This window comes from Podarcis cretensis, assembly GCF_951804945.1.
Source record: "Podarcis cretensis genome assembly, chromosome: 4".
NCBI classification, from domain to species: domain Eukaryota; kingdom Metazoa; phylum Chordata; class Lepidosauria; order Squamata; family Lacertidae; genus Podarcis; species Podarcis cretensis.
The window spans coordinates 25,700,583-25,716,578 of record NC_137173.1 but is presented as its reverse complement, the minus strand read 5'-3'; the positions used below and the strand labels follow the sequence as shown (position 1 = coordinate 25,716,578).

General features: G+C 44.2%; 1 protein-coding gene and 1 long non-coding RNA gene across 2 annotated transcripts in view; one reads left to right on the top strand and one right to left on the bottom strand.

Annotated features, from left to right (window-relative positions):
* LOC307215230 overlaps positions 1 to 15,996 on the bottom strand; it is a 98,067-nt gene that overhangs the window by 11,411 nt on the left and 70,660 nt on the right. The gene's annotated exons all lie outside the window — the stretch shown is intronic.
* Positions 1,407 to 14,714, top strand: AMER2 (APC membrane recruitment protein 2). The gene is made up of 2 exons (XM_079974657.1): positions 1,407 to 4,288; positions 4,466 to 14,714. The coding sequence occupies exons 1-2, from the start codon at positions 3,430 to 3,432 to the stop codon at positions 5,347 to 5,349; spliced, it is 1,743 nt and encodes a 580-aa protein (XP_079830783.1). The 5' UTR covers positions 1,407 to 3,429; the 3' UTR covers positions 5,350 to 14,714.

The window sequence follows — 15,996 nt, the reverse complement described above, 5'->3', positions numbered from 1 at the left end:
TGCATTGCATGACTACCAGCTGCCAACATTCAACTTCTGAAGTAAATATGTTTTCTCTATTCTCCATGAATGTTACATTTTATTTGCTTATGTAACAACTTTGTTCTGAATCACTAAGCAATGACGGAGACAACACGACGTATACACTAAAAATAATGAAAATGTTATGACTTGATGGGTTTGTCAGCTCATCTGTTTGTTCTCTACATCTGTTATCACTCTCATTCTGGCAAGTAAGCTTTCTTTGACCCAGTACCTGAACAACTGTATGAATAGAGTATTCGTTAGTGGTTTGCTGGAAGCATAGAGATGACCAGGAGGCAAAATCACTACTTTACATTCCTCCTATACCAAATAAATTAATGCAAATACATGCTAGCTGTTAAAAGTGGTGAACAGCCAAAGCATTGCCAATAGAATTTGTCACTTAGCTGATTGTCAGCTATTCTATGGCATATGCCAGGTGGACCTTTTTGAGTCTACGGATCCCTTGACCAACTAATTTTTTTCTGTGGTCCCTGTGGCACCCAGGAGCCCAGTTATATCACCCCTTGCCTGCAGCTGGCAGCCTCTTGCTTTTTTTCAAATACCCTCCCTTGTGGAGTGGTCCCTCAGCCTCCTCTCCTCTCCCCATCCCTGGGAGTCTTCCGGGCAGCTGCTGCTGCCCCCCGGTCTCTGAGTTGCCCCCATCCTGCCCCCAAAAGAGGTGCCTCCTCACACTGTCCCACAGGGGCCTAGGACTTGTCTGTCCATTCCCAACAGCAAGGGCTGGTGGACTGGCTAGCTGGGCTCCCTTGCCTGCTTGCTTGCTTACTCCGAGGCTGCCTCAGCTCCTGGCAACCAGCATCCCCTGACCAGCCCCAGAGGCAGCATTTGCCTGGGGAGCTTGTAGCCGGGGCTGCTGCAACAAACAGCTGTGGAAATCTTTGGGAGGCAGAGATGCCAGAGGACATCTGAGGAGGGAAGGGAGGAAACAGGGACAGAGGACAGTGTTGCCCGTGGCACCCCTGACCACCATTCAAGGCACCTCGGGGTGCCATCGCACCCTGGTTGAAAACCACTGGAATATGCATAATATTTTGGTTTCATGTGGTAGTTAGAATTTTGTAAACAACCACTTCAAAATCTTCAGCTAGGAAGATATATTGTCCACAGTTAGCATAGTAGGCATTAAGCATGTTGTTGTTTAGTCGTTTAGTCGCGTCCGACTCTTCGTGACCCCATGGACCAGAGCACACTAGGCACTCCTGTCTTCCTGTCAAACTCATGCTGGTAGCTTCGAGAACACTATCCAACCATCTTGTCCTCTGTCGTCCCCTTCTCCATGTGCCTTCAATCTTCCCCAACATCAGGGTCTTTTCCAGGGAGTCTTCTCTTCTCATGAGGTGGCCAAAGTATTGGAGCCTCAGCTTCACGATCTGTCCTTCCAGTGAGCGCATTAAGCATAGTGGGTATTAAAACACAAGATAAGTTCTTCTGTGGTACTTAAATGTTATTTAATCATTCGTGATTCTCATTACACAGAACAATAGAAGCAGTAATCTCACTTGCATTTTTGATATGGCGTAAGCAGCTCTTTGGGCAGGGATACTGCAGCTGATAATTGGTTATGATAATGGATCTGATATGGTCTCTTGCAAATATAGTCTGTCACGCAACCTATGAAGATGGGAATACAAAGGAATTCAGGAGACTAACTTCCCAACAGGATCCATTCCTACATATCTCCAGGGCCACACCCAATGCAGCTGTTCCATGTAGTGGATAGTGGAGAAAATCATTTCACAGGAATGTTTCATCCCCACAATTTGCTCAGAAATGATTACATCTATCAGAAATACGTAGAAATCTAGCCTCAGATCTCATTTTTGAACAAGTTACATGGATAAAACATTCACAAGAAAAAAAATTCACAAGTATGCCTCGTGGGAGTTATTCAAGCCGACATCCTGTGGATGCAAAATGTTCTGGAAGAGTTAGCTGGCCCGTAACTGTTCAGGAGAGTAAGTAAGAAAGGACTTTGTCAATGTCACATGAGAGATCTGTGACTGGATTTCCTGACATTTTTGTTTTTATCTTAAAGCAGTCATGGGGGAAGAAGCAGTGACTGGAGAAGTGGGCCTAGGGGGAGGGGTGGTTAACTCTTTCTCCTGCATTATTCTCCTGATGCAACCCTCCCCGCCAGCTGCTGTTAACTCTGGAGGATAACAGGACTGAGCTCTGAATCAAATTACTTTTTGCATTATCTGTACAGGTTGCTGTTGTTTACTGTACTTGTACCTAACATTGGACTATTTATGCACACCAAAACTATTTTAATTGGTCCAGAAATTTCTGATGAACTGGGAAGTTGTTTTCACATCCTTACTAGCAACATGGACAGAGGATTTGAAAATCCTGAATGTTTTCTTTCTGCAATTTGGGTATTGATGCTGAAATGTGTTCTAGGTTGTAGGGAAACACATCTCTGAAAGGCTTTTGGAGAAGAAATGCCACCAGACCCCATGAAAGTTGCCCAGTTTATTAGACTTGCTGTGTAATAAAATGCACCCTTTGTTTCCATCCTTCTGGCTACATGAGATGCATGCCCTCTTTCCAACGCTTGGTTTTTAAAAGGGTTTCCAGCATGCAATTTGGATATGACCCTTTTGGTTTCTTTTCTAACGCTCAGGCTCCCTTCTGAGAAAGTGCCTTCAAGCATATGCAGAGTATCTTTCCCCCCAAAATGGAGTTGGGAAACTTGAGGGTGTGCTGTAGTGAAGAAAGGCTCCAGCCCCAACCACCTCTTCCTTTAAATAAAAGGAAGCCAGGTGCTGGGGAGGGAATAAAACAGGAGTTTAAAAGCATGAGGAAAGGAGCTGTGCTGGTGGATGATCCACATCCCCCCCCCCCCTTCCCAATACTTCTGGTGTGTAAGCAACAGCCTCCTCATGTGCCCCAAATAAAGCAGCCCCCTCCCTCGTCCCTGCCCAGGCATATGCTAAGCGAGCGAGCAGCCGCAGTCATAGCAGCCCCAAATGGATTAAGTTATATAAGCCCTCCCCCTCCCCGCTTTTGGAAAGCCGCGGAGGGTGGGGTGGGGAGGGGAGGGGGGAGTCGCCTCTCCCTTCGCCCCTCCTTCCCTCCCGCCATCCCCGCTTTCTGGCTTTGATTGTGGGCTGCTGTAACAGCTCAGGTTGGCTGCGGAGCGAGCGGATGGACGGCGGCGGCGGCGGCGGCGGAGGCCTGGCGCAGGCCCAGGCCTAGGGCTGAGTAAAAGCTGCTTAGCCGTGCCGGGGTTGCCATGGTGACGGGCAGGAGGCAGCGGCGGCCGCAGCAGCAGCAGCAGCAGCAAGGAGGCTGTCAGTGAGCGAGCGAGAGAGCGAGGGAAAGGAAGCAGGCATCGGCGGGGAGCTGCAGGAGGGGAAGGCAGCCGCCGCCGCCGCCGCCATGGAGGTGCACGGCGACTGTGCCGAGCTCAGCGCGGTGGGCGATCAGCCGCCGCCATCGGGCAAGCTCAACAAAACCGCCTTCAAATTGTTCAAGCGCAGGAAGTCCGGCGGCGCCATGCCCAGCATCTTCGGCGTGAGGAGCGGCGGCAAAGGCAAAGGCGGGGAAGCGGGCGGAGGGCAGCCGGGCATGGTGAGGAGCAAGACCCACGACGGGCTGGCCGAGGTGGTGCTCGAAGGCGGCAAGAAGGAGGAACCGGGAGGAGGAGGAGGCGGCGGCGGCGGCGGCGGAGGGGACGACCAGTTTGGCGGCGGCGGAGCCCCCAAGGATTATTCCCCCTGCTCGGCGGCGAGCAAGTCCCACCGCTTCTTCTCTCTGCTGCGCAAAAACGGCCGCTCGGGCGAAGGCGGCAAAGGGGAGAGACCCAAAGGGCGCGGGGGGCTCAAGGGGCTCTTCAACAGCATGAGGTGGCACCGCAGGGACAAGCCCAGCAAGGAGGACGAGGCCGGAGACGGCGCCGAGGGACAGGCCAGCCACCTCAGGCCTGGCTCCCTCACGGCCAGCCTGGAGTGCATCAAAGAGGAGGCGCCACGACCCCCGCCGGCGGCTGCAGCAGCCCCCCAGACCCCCTCAGGGGTGGCCAGTGGGGACCAGATGCTGCTGCTGGCCCACCCCAGCTCTGAGGCCGTGCCCACCCAAGAACAGCAGGAAGTCGGTGCCAGGGAGCCCACCCCACGTACCTCGCCACCACTGGGAGCCGAGCCCCCTGGGATCCAGCCCCCGGCGCAGGAAAGCTGCCCCGAGCCGCCCCCCGGAGATGGCGATGGCCCAGGGACCCAGGAGGACGGCGCCATAACAGGTGACATCCCCATCGAGCCTTCCCCCCCTGTTGAACCCGGGTGTGAACGCAGCCAAGAGGCGGCGGCGGCAGCCCCTGACCCTTCCTCTCTTGATCCACCCTCTGAGCCGTCCATTGACCGTATTTGTTTGATGTTTGCTGACGTGACTTCACTGAAAAGCTTTGACTCTCTTACAGGCTGTGGGGACATTATTGCCGACCAGGAGGAGGACGTGGGCAGCGGCGGTGGCAGTGGCGCAGGTGGAAGCGACAAGAGCGCCCCTGGGGTTGGCAAAGCGGGGGCTTCCAAAAAGCCCCCCAGCGTGGTGACCTATCAAGGAGGAGGAGAAGAGATGGCCAGCCCTGAACAGGTGGGGGACACGTGCGCCCCAGAGTTCTGGGATGTGTTGTCGCAAGCGGAGAAGCCGCAGGAGACCCCGGGGGGAGGGAAAGAATCCCTCGAGGGCTCCAAAGGTGGCAGTTGTACCAAAAAGGTTCAGGATGCATCAACAACTGGGAAGCACATTGGTTTCAACCAGATTCCGGTTCACCACAGCCACAAGAATGACCAGAAGTGTAGGGAAAAGGAGCCACAGGAAGCCATCCCCAGCAGCGATGAAGGCTATTGGGATTCCACAACACCTGGGCCAGAGGAGGACAATGCCAACAGTATCCAGAAAGAGGTAATTCCCAGGGACAGTTACAGTGGGGATGCTCTCTATGATCTGTATGCTGATCCAGATGAAAACACAGCCACAGTTACTTCTGCAGAAGACGTCACCTCTGTGTCTTGTTGCAAGCCACTGTCTCCAGTAACAACAACATGCCCAGTCAAAACCCATACAACTTCACTCAAGGACTCCAAGATACCCATCAGTATCAAGCATTTTACGTCGCCACATGGCAGTCATGGCCCAGATACCAGTAATAGCCATCATCTTGCACACCACCAGCCTACCAAAAGTGAGATCCCTAGAACAAAAATCCCAGTTTCTAAAGTGCTTGTACACCGGGCAAGTTACCGGAGCCTAGCAGGGACAACAGGTAAAACAGCCACATATCATGAAAGTGCCAAAAAATAGGAGATAAATATGGGTGTGTCAGTCTTGCAGAAACCTGCTAATAAGCAGTTTGGCATCATCTAAAGGAAGACACCTACATGTGCCCTTTCTGTGAACAAAAGGGATGTGTGCTTCTAAAGTCCATCTTGATATATAGTATATATATAAATATAAAGTTAGATTCTTTTTGAGCACTTTTTTAACATTTGTATCTGTTTTTCTGAAGCACTAAACCACTCGGGAAGCCACTTTTCCATGTCTTTTGTGGAAGCAGGACTTTGATTAGGTATATAAAATATAATAATGCAAACTTGTGCCATGAATTCTTCAAAGAAGACACAAATTGGGAAAGAGAGGACCAAAAGAAGTTTTCCAGTATATATAATTTTACATTTGTTTGTTTTAAATGTTTTTAGCCTATACTGAGAAATGTTTGCTCTAACTGTGGGGAAATGTCAAGCAGAGTAATAGCAACAACCATAAAATCCCAGGTATTTAACCTGAGATAGAAAGAGCACTGTCAACCAGCAGCAGATTCAACTCACTTGTGAAAGGTAGATTAGCAAGTTAGATGGATTTCTATAATAAGATATATTTTTGTTTGTCTGTCTGTTTGCTTTGGATCTGTCCTAGTGTAAGTGGATAATGAAGACATCTAGTGAACTCTCAGTTGTTTACACCAATATTTTTCCAATGCACAAAATAATCAGGTTCAAGGGAATAACTTTCCTAAATGCCAATATAGAGACAACTACAACATTTATACAATAAATGGTTCTTCATGTATAGATAGATGCATATGATACTCTTAGTGCTACAGCTTTTTTAAATTAAAATGTCTTTCTGTATTTACTAGAGTTGAAACAAAATTAGTTTTTATAGCTTGATAATTTTACAGTTCTAAATGTTATGGACCTTCTTAAAAGTACAGTAGCTAGAGCAAAATTTTATATTGGCTCTAACATCCAAGGGTAGGCAAGTCTATTGTGTTAATCTTACAAGAGCATGCATAATACTGGAATCAAGGATCTAATGGTGTTTTTGCTGCAAACCCCTTATTTTCAGGACTTTCTAAAAAATAGAATTTCAGTTTATTACTTGCAGAGCTAAAGCCTGAGGCTGCAAACCAATTTTTAAAATGTTTGTTTTCAAATGTTAATAAATTTAGCTTTTGGTATTTGCTGTGTGAAAGTTTGTATTTCACACACATACCAACTTTTAGATTTAAGATTATTTTCCTTTAAGAAAGAGAAGAAAATTGGCGAACTGTTAGTTCATTAAAGAGTTTTATCACCATGGACAAAACAGACATGTCTGTTGCCACTGAATATAAGCAGTGCTGCTGAAAAGTGGTTGCTGTATTGACATCTTTTCAGTGAAGCAGCATCATATGATGTGCCTAAATATTTATTTTCAAGATAGAAACAACCCCATTGTGGTCTAATATGACAGGGCTTAAACAAAAGTAAATTAATAAAGCAGAACACCACTAGGCAAAAAGCTTGTTTCAGAGGTCCTATTTATTTTTTAAGAAAGTAAAACTTACTTTAAAAAACGATATATATTTTGTGATGTAGAAAATTCTAAATTTCCTTCCATAAATCAATTATAAGAGTTCGTTTAACCTCTCCTTTTTAAGTTCCCATAAGTAAATATTGGTTTACATAATATACATTTGAATAAGAGCATTAAGGTTAATGAAGAAAAGCTAGAACATATAATGGTTGTATTCTTGCCCACAGCTAGGCTGCTTATATCACATTGATTTTCAATTGCATTAATGTAGCCTATATCAGAACTGCCAAAAAAAAATCAAGAACCGGAATGTTTATTTACAAAGGTCAAACTCCCAAGGATGATTTTAAGCATGTGCAAGGGCTTGAGTAAGCCATGTGGGATTTATCTCTTCTTTTTACTTTGATCAGCTGATCACCATATGTTGTCACAAACTGCTTTTTAAAGTATATTCAGTTTCATAAGTCATTTGGCACTTCACATGGAGGGTTGGGATGAGCAAGTGGACAAGAAACATAATTCCCAACTCCCCATCCCTTTGGGCATGTGACGCTAGTGACGCTGTGGTCCCAGTGGTCAACAGTGAAACAAAGTTTTGTGATCCTAAGGGGACTTCAGACATATTTTCCTAAAGAGCAACCCACATGCCACATAGTAAACTGCTTTTGAAGGAGAGAGCAAGAGCTTTTAAAGCAGTTTGTAATATGGCATGGGGATCAGCAGTTCAAACAAAATCATCATTAGACTACAGCAAAGCCTTTCCATGAACTTAAACAGACCATTGGATCCCAGTCAATAATGTATATTGCTTGCAACCATGCAGATACAGGCTATGGTCCACAGAAATCCCAGGTAATAGTGGGGGAAACTGCTTTTGCAAATTACATGCAACAAGGTTGGGGTGGGCCATGTCTTCCATTATCCTAGAGGAGGGAGGCAATGGTCATATCTTAGCCTTTCACCCCATATTTACAGTACTTTGTTGCTGTGTGCTAGACCCTGAAAGCTGAGTTCTAAGCATGCTTAATTGGCATTAATTGGCAATAAGTAGTTCAGTGGTAATCAATGGGTCTCCCAAGTTTTTTTAAAAAAACATGTTTAGAAGCAGAGTGCTAATGAACCCAGGTGGGTTTATTTTGTATACTTTCAGAATGTATTTGTGAGTGGTTGCAGGTGTGCAGCCGTTTACAAATTCATATTGTACATATGCATGTATATTCCTATGGATACACATACAGTACATGCACACATTTCTGTAATATGCTGAAGGGCACATAAACTTCCATGCACAGACAAACAGACCAATGGTACAAATAGCAAATGTTGCCAAATCATTTTGACAGTTATTTAACTTTGCCTGAGAATGGGATTCACATTTGACCTGATTCTGCTTGAGTGCTTGTGTGTTTTTTGTAGATTTGGGATGGAGAATGATTGACTTACCCTTGTGCGAGTAGTCCCTCTCATTGAAGGCCCTGAGACTACATCAAATTACACAGACTGTCCCCTTGTGGCTGTAATACTCTGGAAGGAAAGAATCCAGGGACACAAAATTTTATTCCAAGCTGGATAATAAACAGCTATTCATTGTTTTACATCAGTGAAGATCATGCTGTTTCTGCATGCTTTTTATGCAAAACTATTATAGCATTTTGTTTAAAAGGACAGTTGTGTAGAGAAGTGCTGCAGGGTGCTGAAAGTTGAGCTGGAAAGAGGATGTTGTAATATGCCGGAAGAGTTAGCTGCAGGTCAGAACAGTGGTGTATCTTTTAAAATCCTATGAAACAACATTGCCATTTGGGAGTCCTTATCTCTCTTTCAATTTTTCACCATATGCATTTTGCTGACCTGTAGCCTGTTATGTATGAAGAAACAATAGAGTTACCCATAGATAAAATTCGCCTTCCATTTATGACTAAGATGTGCCATTAAAATTGTGTTGTCTTTCATTTTCTTGCTTTTTCATTTTACATCCAGTTGTTGCTTTTCTTTCAAAGGCTAGCAAGCACAGAAGGCATCACACATACAACCATTTTTGTCACAGTAAAATGGGAGCAGTGTAAATCACTCTCAGTATCTTCCAGGGATACTAGCAACACTTTTAACAATGATTGTGCATGACAGAGCAGTTTCCATTACCAACAGTGCTCACACAATTTTGCTGGTAAGGGAGTAGCACCAAGTACACATCTGACTAGCAATAATATCATTTTTGTTAACACTCCAATGATGTATGAATGATCACAGTTTTGTAATGTCAGTTTGGAGTGAAAACTACATTGTTTACTATGCTGGAAGTCTATTCACTACAATCAACAAGAGTGTTGTTCTCCTAAAACACACGACTGTTTAGGTGAAATGGCTGGCATGTAGCAAGTATGTCTGTGGAGGGGATCAGAAAGATAATAATATTGTTTGCCCAGTTTGTAGCTACCAGTTGGTAGGACCCATTTTGGTAGCTGTTCATTTGTCTGCTAGTAGTATTTATAAGTTGATGACAATCATCCTGAAAAGGAGGAGGAGGAGGAGAAGAGTGTTAGTTTGTTTTATCATAGTAAGGGGATTGGCTGATTTATGAATCAGGGCAAGGCTCTGCGGACATAGGGATGAGTCCACAATTTGAAGATGTGGTATATTCTGCATGAATGTAGTGTCCGTAGGGCAAGTCTTGCAGACACTGCATTCATAGGGTGTTTGTGTGATTTCATACAGGTCATGTGAGAATGATCTTTATACATGTCTGTCTCAGAACTGCAAGCTCCTCAAACTATTGTCAGTGTTTCAACTCCAAGGCACTTTCAGTAGCCAGGAATATGTGGAACTCGATTCTTACATGATGCTTTGACCTGAAGAGAAGCAACGTAAGGTGCTTCCCACACTTCCAAAACATAGCCTGTGGAAGCACCACACTGCACCGACGACATGTGAGTTAACTGTATCAGTGCTGACTTGGTGTGTGATGCTTCCTTATTTAACCAGATCCAAGCCTTGCATTTTGTGCCTGCATTTTGCCCTGTCCTCATCAGCAGTGTTACACTCAACCCACATGCTGCCATGAACCAGGGTCTTAAGAACTGACCCTTAATTATTCACAAAGCACCATTTTGTGCAGTGCAATCCGGTGTGTGGTGGCTCTGAAGGAAGTCCTGTTTAGTGGTCTTGCTTACAGGCAGATGTGCATCGAATTATAGACTTGAGTGGCTAATGATTTTGAAATCATTAATTCCACAGCTTACAAATTGCCACTAATTTTGACCATGATGATTTTATTTTTAATAAGAAGATTATATTTGTACACTAGAAAATAAACAGTGCCTAAGACAATGCACTGAAGAGGATGTTCAGTAAACATGTGTTAGGTGTATTTCATTCCCTTCTGTGATCTGTAGAGCACTCTGGTGAGTGAGAAAAATAGTAGAGTCCTGGAATTAAGGGAATGAACCATGTGCAAGTGGCCACACTAGAGGCATTCTGTAGAGATGTGCATTTTAATAAAAGTAATTCATGTATTTCTACAGCCTTGATAGGCAGAAATGATCTTCCAGATCCCAAAGATGCTGTATTCTTTAATAATGATGTCATTATTATTTTTATTCTTCAAAGAAGGCTTTATTTGTTTAGACTTCTGCTTGGGATGATGCTTGTACAGTTGTTTCCCTGTACATAACATGAAAAGAGTATGCTACATCAGGTATTTGGTATTTTTTACTCTTTGCACTTATAGGTCACTTGGTACCTTTTACATGTTCTTAGAATATGTTATGTTATGATGTATACTTCCAGTATTTTCTGTGGCATATGTTTTTTAAACAGGAGCTTTCTTTTAAAGGCATGGATTTCTCTGTGTGATCTTATTTTGTTCCCATAGATTGTAAAGAGGTGCCAGAGGTGTGGTCTGCATCTGAGACAAAGACTTGGTTCTCATCTCAGTGCACATGCATTGCTTCATTGGCAGGAGTCCACAATGCACTTATTCTGGAGCAATTCAATTGATTTGAGTAGCCTGGGATAAATGGTATGTGGATTCCAGCCATTAGCAGTCATAGGAATAAAGCACATGCAGTAGATTTAAGACAGGCCCTGTCTTGACAAAACAAACACATGCTTACTGTTACTGAAGAATTGAATTGGTTGCCCGTTAAACCTCCTAGGTTAGCAATGAACAGAATGGTTGGCTTCAGTTCATATGTTTCTCCTATGAAAATTCCTTCCTTGGTTAATTTTTAATGGCCTCTACTGAATTATTTATCTAGACTAAAATGATATTGCACCAAAGTCTTCAAAATGTCTGATTCTGAGGCCGGTCCGTCCCCCCCTCCTCCCACAGCATAGTGCTTCACTATCCCAGAGAAATCAAATTGCCATGCTTTGCTTAGTGAAGCAAAACTGTTACTTGGTCTGCAAATTTATGGGACTGCCCAAGCTTAAAGGAAGCTGTTGATTTGGCTCCTCAGCTTTTCATCCTACTAAATGGCATGTTTTCCAAAAAGCACTCATTTTTTGTTTCAATAAAGCTGTGGATGAGGCAGTTTGATTGTGCCATAAATTTAGATGCTAGACATTTATTTAACAGTAAAAATGTGTGTGTGTACACACATATGAATGAAATGGGGCTGTTAGCACATGCTGTTGGTATGAAATTATTATATTTTTTCTTTACTCTAGATGAGGAAAAATATACATTGATCCTATAAAGACTCCAAGAGAATTACGTATTGAGATATTTCACATAGGGCAGAGGAACAGTGTGTTCTGCGCCTATTTTTTAAGGCAGAAATCACCCATTTGCCCATATATAACTATACTGACATTATTTATTACCATTTTGAGCTGGATATGCAATGGGTGCATTTTAAAATAATCTTGGGGTAGATATTGCTCATGTTATTGGCATTGACTGCAATGGAAACTGGTAATCTGGGAACAAGAGTTGGTGAAGTTGTGAAACCTGCGGTGAATTATTGGCATATTGCAATTTTGTACTAAACAACGGAGGGTCCAAATTAGACATTGCACAGGAGTTGCAATTTTGTTACAAGAAAAGAAGAAAGGCCCAGTTTGGACTGGGGACACAGCCTGGGGAAGGCAGAGTGTAACTGTTCCGCCACTGCCTGTCCCCCAGAAACTGCTTATAGCTGTGGAGGAGGAAACTTACAAGCTTCATTGCTTAAGCTGGTCAAGTCTTTCCCACCACAATAACAGCAGCTTTGGGGAAGGGAGAATTCAATGTGGGGATAAAGGGTTAGATCCCCCCACAGGCCCAATTCAGAGACCCCCATCATGGCTGCTTTTCATAAAATTGAAAAAACATTGAGAGCTCCCGTCACAGATCTTCAACATGTTGAAACAGAAGTCAGCCTTTCAGAGAATCTCATCAAAGAGCTGGTCCAAACATCATGTGGCTTGGGTGCACACCTTATATGTTTCAAAAACACGTGTATCATGTAGGTACTGTCAGGACTGGCTATGGCTCTTTGTCAAGTGTGAACCTGAGTTAATCATTGAATAATGTTGAAGTCACCTTATGTTCCAACTCTGTAATGAGAGTTGTGAACTATTCTGTATCCACAGGCAGAACATTTAGAGGTGTCCTGGCCTATTTTCAGTGCAGGAGCTGTTAGGGCAAATCTGGATTGTATAGGGCTCCCTTCCTGTTAGACTTAAGTTGTTTCCAATCCTGTCTATTCTTCCTTTCTCCCTCCATTTCTGATTGACAAGTTTCATCCTGCGCACAGCATTTTCGTAGAATCTTCTGGAGGTGATTGGCTTGATTAGGCAGAGAAGCACTTTTTGTTCATAACTAATGTAGCTGAGAAGTGTGAAGGAACAAGGACAGAATGCTGGGAACACATGGAGTTTTGGTATAACATTTCACTCGCATGCATCACTGAGCACTAGAAAAACCATATGGGAATCCTGATAAAACATGTCATCCATTTTCATCATTGGTGCCTACACTTCTCTTAATGCCATTTCCAACATGACATCAGTTATGGGATTGTGCCAGTCTGCTTTTTACATCCCTAGCTTGGTATGGATAAATCCCACTGTTTTGAGTGGGATGGACAAAGCCTAAACATATGCAAGAGCTTGTAACCTTATTGTCAAAATCTAGGTACCTCCATATGTGTCTGCCTATGAAATCCCTCCTAACCTGCTGAGTTTTTCTTCTATGGTCTGTCAGTGTTACTGGCTAATATTGTCTGCTCATATAGTGGAACAACTAGTTCTTCACACTCCATCAGCACAAACTCCTCTCTACACACTGTGAATTCTTCATGCAGACCTCGTTTCTCCTCCAATATCACATAGATTCTGCCTGTAGTTTTCATCTACACCCATTCCAGGGCCAGCGGAGCACATTTAACGTGCCTCCCTCTCACTGCTGCTGTGTATTTTCAAATTGCCTGCAGTGTAGACTCCATGCACATCCTTCTTGCTCCACAGCCAGCAGAGATTAGATCCTGTTTATCCATCATCCAATTTGTTTGCTGCCAGCAATGCTTTCTCCATGCCCATTCCCTTTCACCCAACCAGAAGTGCATTTTCCCGGGAGGGGGGGAAAGGAATTCCCTCCCTCATCTTGCCAAATGTGTGTTCTCTTTCCGCAGCCAGTGCATACTGCAGGCTATACATGCATTGTCTCTCCCTGTGCATGTCATACTGTATCAGCAGTGCATTTTTGATGAACATCCTTGTCAGTGCATTTTTATTAGAAGCCCACGTCATTCCACTACCTCATTGTTGGAATCATGCTCCTTTCTCAAAACAGCCTCAATTTATTCATCTTCAAGCAACATTGCATAGCTCATAAAAGAAAAAAAAGCAGGATTTGCTAGACTATTATACTGTACTGTTAGAGGATCAGTTTTGTTTAGGATGGGATGTCACTCTTCACTGCGAAAAGCAGTGGTATTTGGTAGATAGTGCAGCTGGCTTGTGTTTGATTTATCTCAATAGTGTACAAATGTGTACAAATTACAGTTGCTGTCAGGGAGTAAGGTGGAAATAATTTGTCTCTTAATAAGATAATTGTTCTGACTAAAACGAATGTAGTCAGAGCTTTGGGGCACATACTCGGTATCACTTAATACAAAATAGTTAGCAGCTTAAGCTTTTACATGCAACATCAAGGTAGTTTAATAATCGTAAATAGGTCCCTCCTCCTCTCACTACCTGTGCATGTGTGGCATAAATTTATAATCCAGGGACTGGTAGTTATTCTGGAGCAATTAATCTCCAAAAAAAAAAAAAAAAGCTTTTGGTTTTGAGTATGCGCCACTGAAGTTGAAATACAGGAACTTTCTGTATTTTAATATGGCACCAGCAAAAATAGGTTTCCAAGGCAAATGATAAAACAATCTCTAAATACACACCTCCACTTATATTTAAAGATTTGTTTCACTGTTATACAGAATTCCACACGGTTTTGTATATTGTTGTGGTAATCTTTCTTTCTGATCTAAATGCAAATCATGTCTTTCCGTTTTTGTTGTTGTTCCATTTTAGCAAGCAACCACTCCAGGACTTGACCCTGGTGTTCAGCATGTTCAATTTGAAGCTAACACAATCACTGCCATTTTTAATTTAGCTTGTGATGGCAGAAACGGGATCCAATCCTTTCAAATAAGTCAATCCTACGTGCTGTCTATTGCGTTACTCTGCCTGCCCTGATTTTGTGATTTGTTAGCAAGTATGTTTTTTCCCTTCCTTTTAAACTTTTAATTCCAGGTCCACATAAAAATATTATTTAGCAAATTGATGATGTTGGTTTGAGACTGTAAGGACCACCATCATCAATATAGTATTATTGTTGTTGTTATTATTATTATTTTGATCTGTGTTGCATTAAAGAAATCACCATTGAAATATTAACATAGTTCAGTCGTATTTTTTCCACACAAACACACTGAAGAAAAAAATATTTTATCTGCTTTAAATAAATAGCTGCCTTTACAGAAACGGTTACAACTCCAGACAAAGTTATAGTCTTAGAACATTCATTCTTAGCCACATCTGTCGCTTAAGCAACCCTGAATCCTAGAGCAGGGGCATCACAAGGGAGCTGGGGGGTTGCGGTCTGCCCAGGGTGTCATGCCTGAGGGGGAGTGACAAAATCCCACTGGGTGGATCGGCGTGGCGGTGCTTGCATCCCCGACAGGCGGATTTTTGCAACTGGCGTGATCGTTGTCGTGAAAATTTGCCCACTGATCACACAGATACGCCTGGCAATCAGCCTGCCACCCTCCCGGCAGGCGCCGTTCATACCTCCCGGTGGGTGGTTTTATGGGATCGGCAGTCTGATCCTGGTGATCGGTGGGCGGTGCAGGCACCCCCGGCTGGCAGCGCTGACATGGTTTTATGTGATCGTCGGATTGGCGTGATCTGCAGGCGTATCTGTTTTGTGGCCAACCCTCCCTAAAAAAGTTCAACAACTCTGGGCAACGTTCCCAAAAATTGCAATGTGCGGGGGAGTGACCAAAAAAAAATTTGCACCAGGTACCACCTGACCACCTGCGGCGGGGTGCGCTCCCGCTGCTCGGTCCCAGCGCCTGCCAACCTAGCAGTTCGAAAGCACCTCCGGGTGCAAGTAGATAAATAGGGACCGCTTACCAGCGGGAAGGTAAACGGCGTTTCCGTGTGCGGCTCTGGCTCGCCAGAGCAGCGATGTCACGCTGGCCACGTGACCCGGAAGTGTCTCCGGACAGCGCTGGCCCCTGGCCTCTTAAGTGAGATGGGCGCACAACCCCAGAGTCTGTCAAGACTGGCCCGTACGGGCAGGGGTACCTTTACCTTTACCTTTTTACCACCTGACCTTGCTACGCCTCTGTCCTAGAGGCAATTATAACTGGGTGCAAGCAAGGGTTTATGAGGCAAATGTCTCTGTTGTTGAAATCACAGATATTTCCCCTGATTCAGCAAGTGATATTCATGCATGGAAGGACCTTTCTGCAGCTGTAGCAAATGTTGATGTCGATCTGGCTGTGCATCTGCACTGTCCAAGACTCTTTGAATTTCTTGGGTGTGTAACCATCAGGTGTTACTCTGTGCCCATGATAGTCCCCTGAATTGAAAAGTGAAGCATTGTCACACCACAAACGGGGACAGTAGAATCTGTGGTTTTATATATCACCAATATCTCACTAAAAAACC

What these genes read in the sequence shown, in the direction of transcription:
- AMER2 (XM_079974657.1), top strand. Translation starts at nt 3,430, where the DNA reads ATGGAGGTGCACGGCGACTGTGCCGAGCTCAGCGCGGTGGGCGATCAG. An exon ending in GGAGGACGGCGCCATAACAG is followed by an intron (nt 4,289 to 4,465) that starts GTGACATCCCCA and finishes ACTCTCTTACAG; the next exon opens with GCTGTGGGGACATTATTGCC.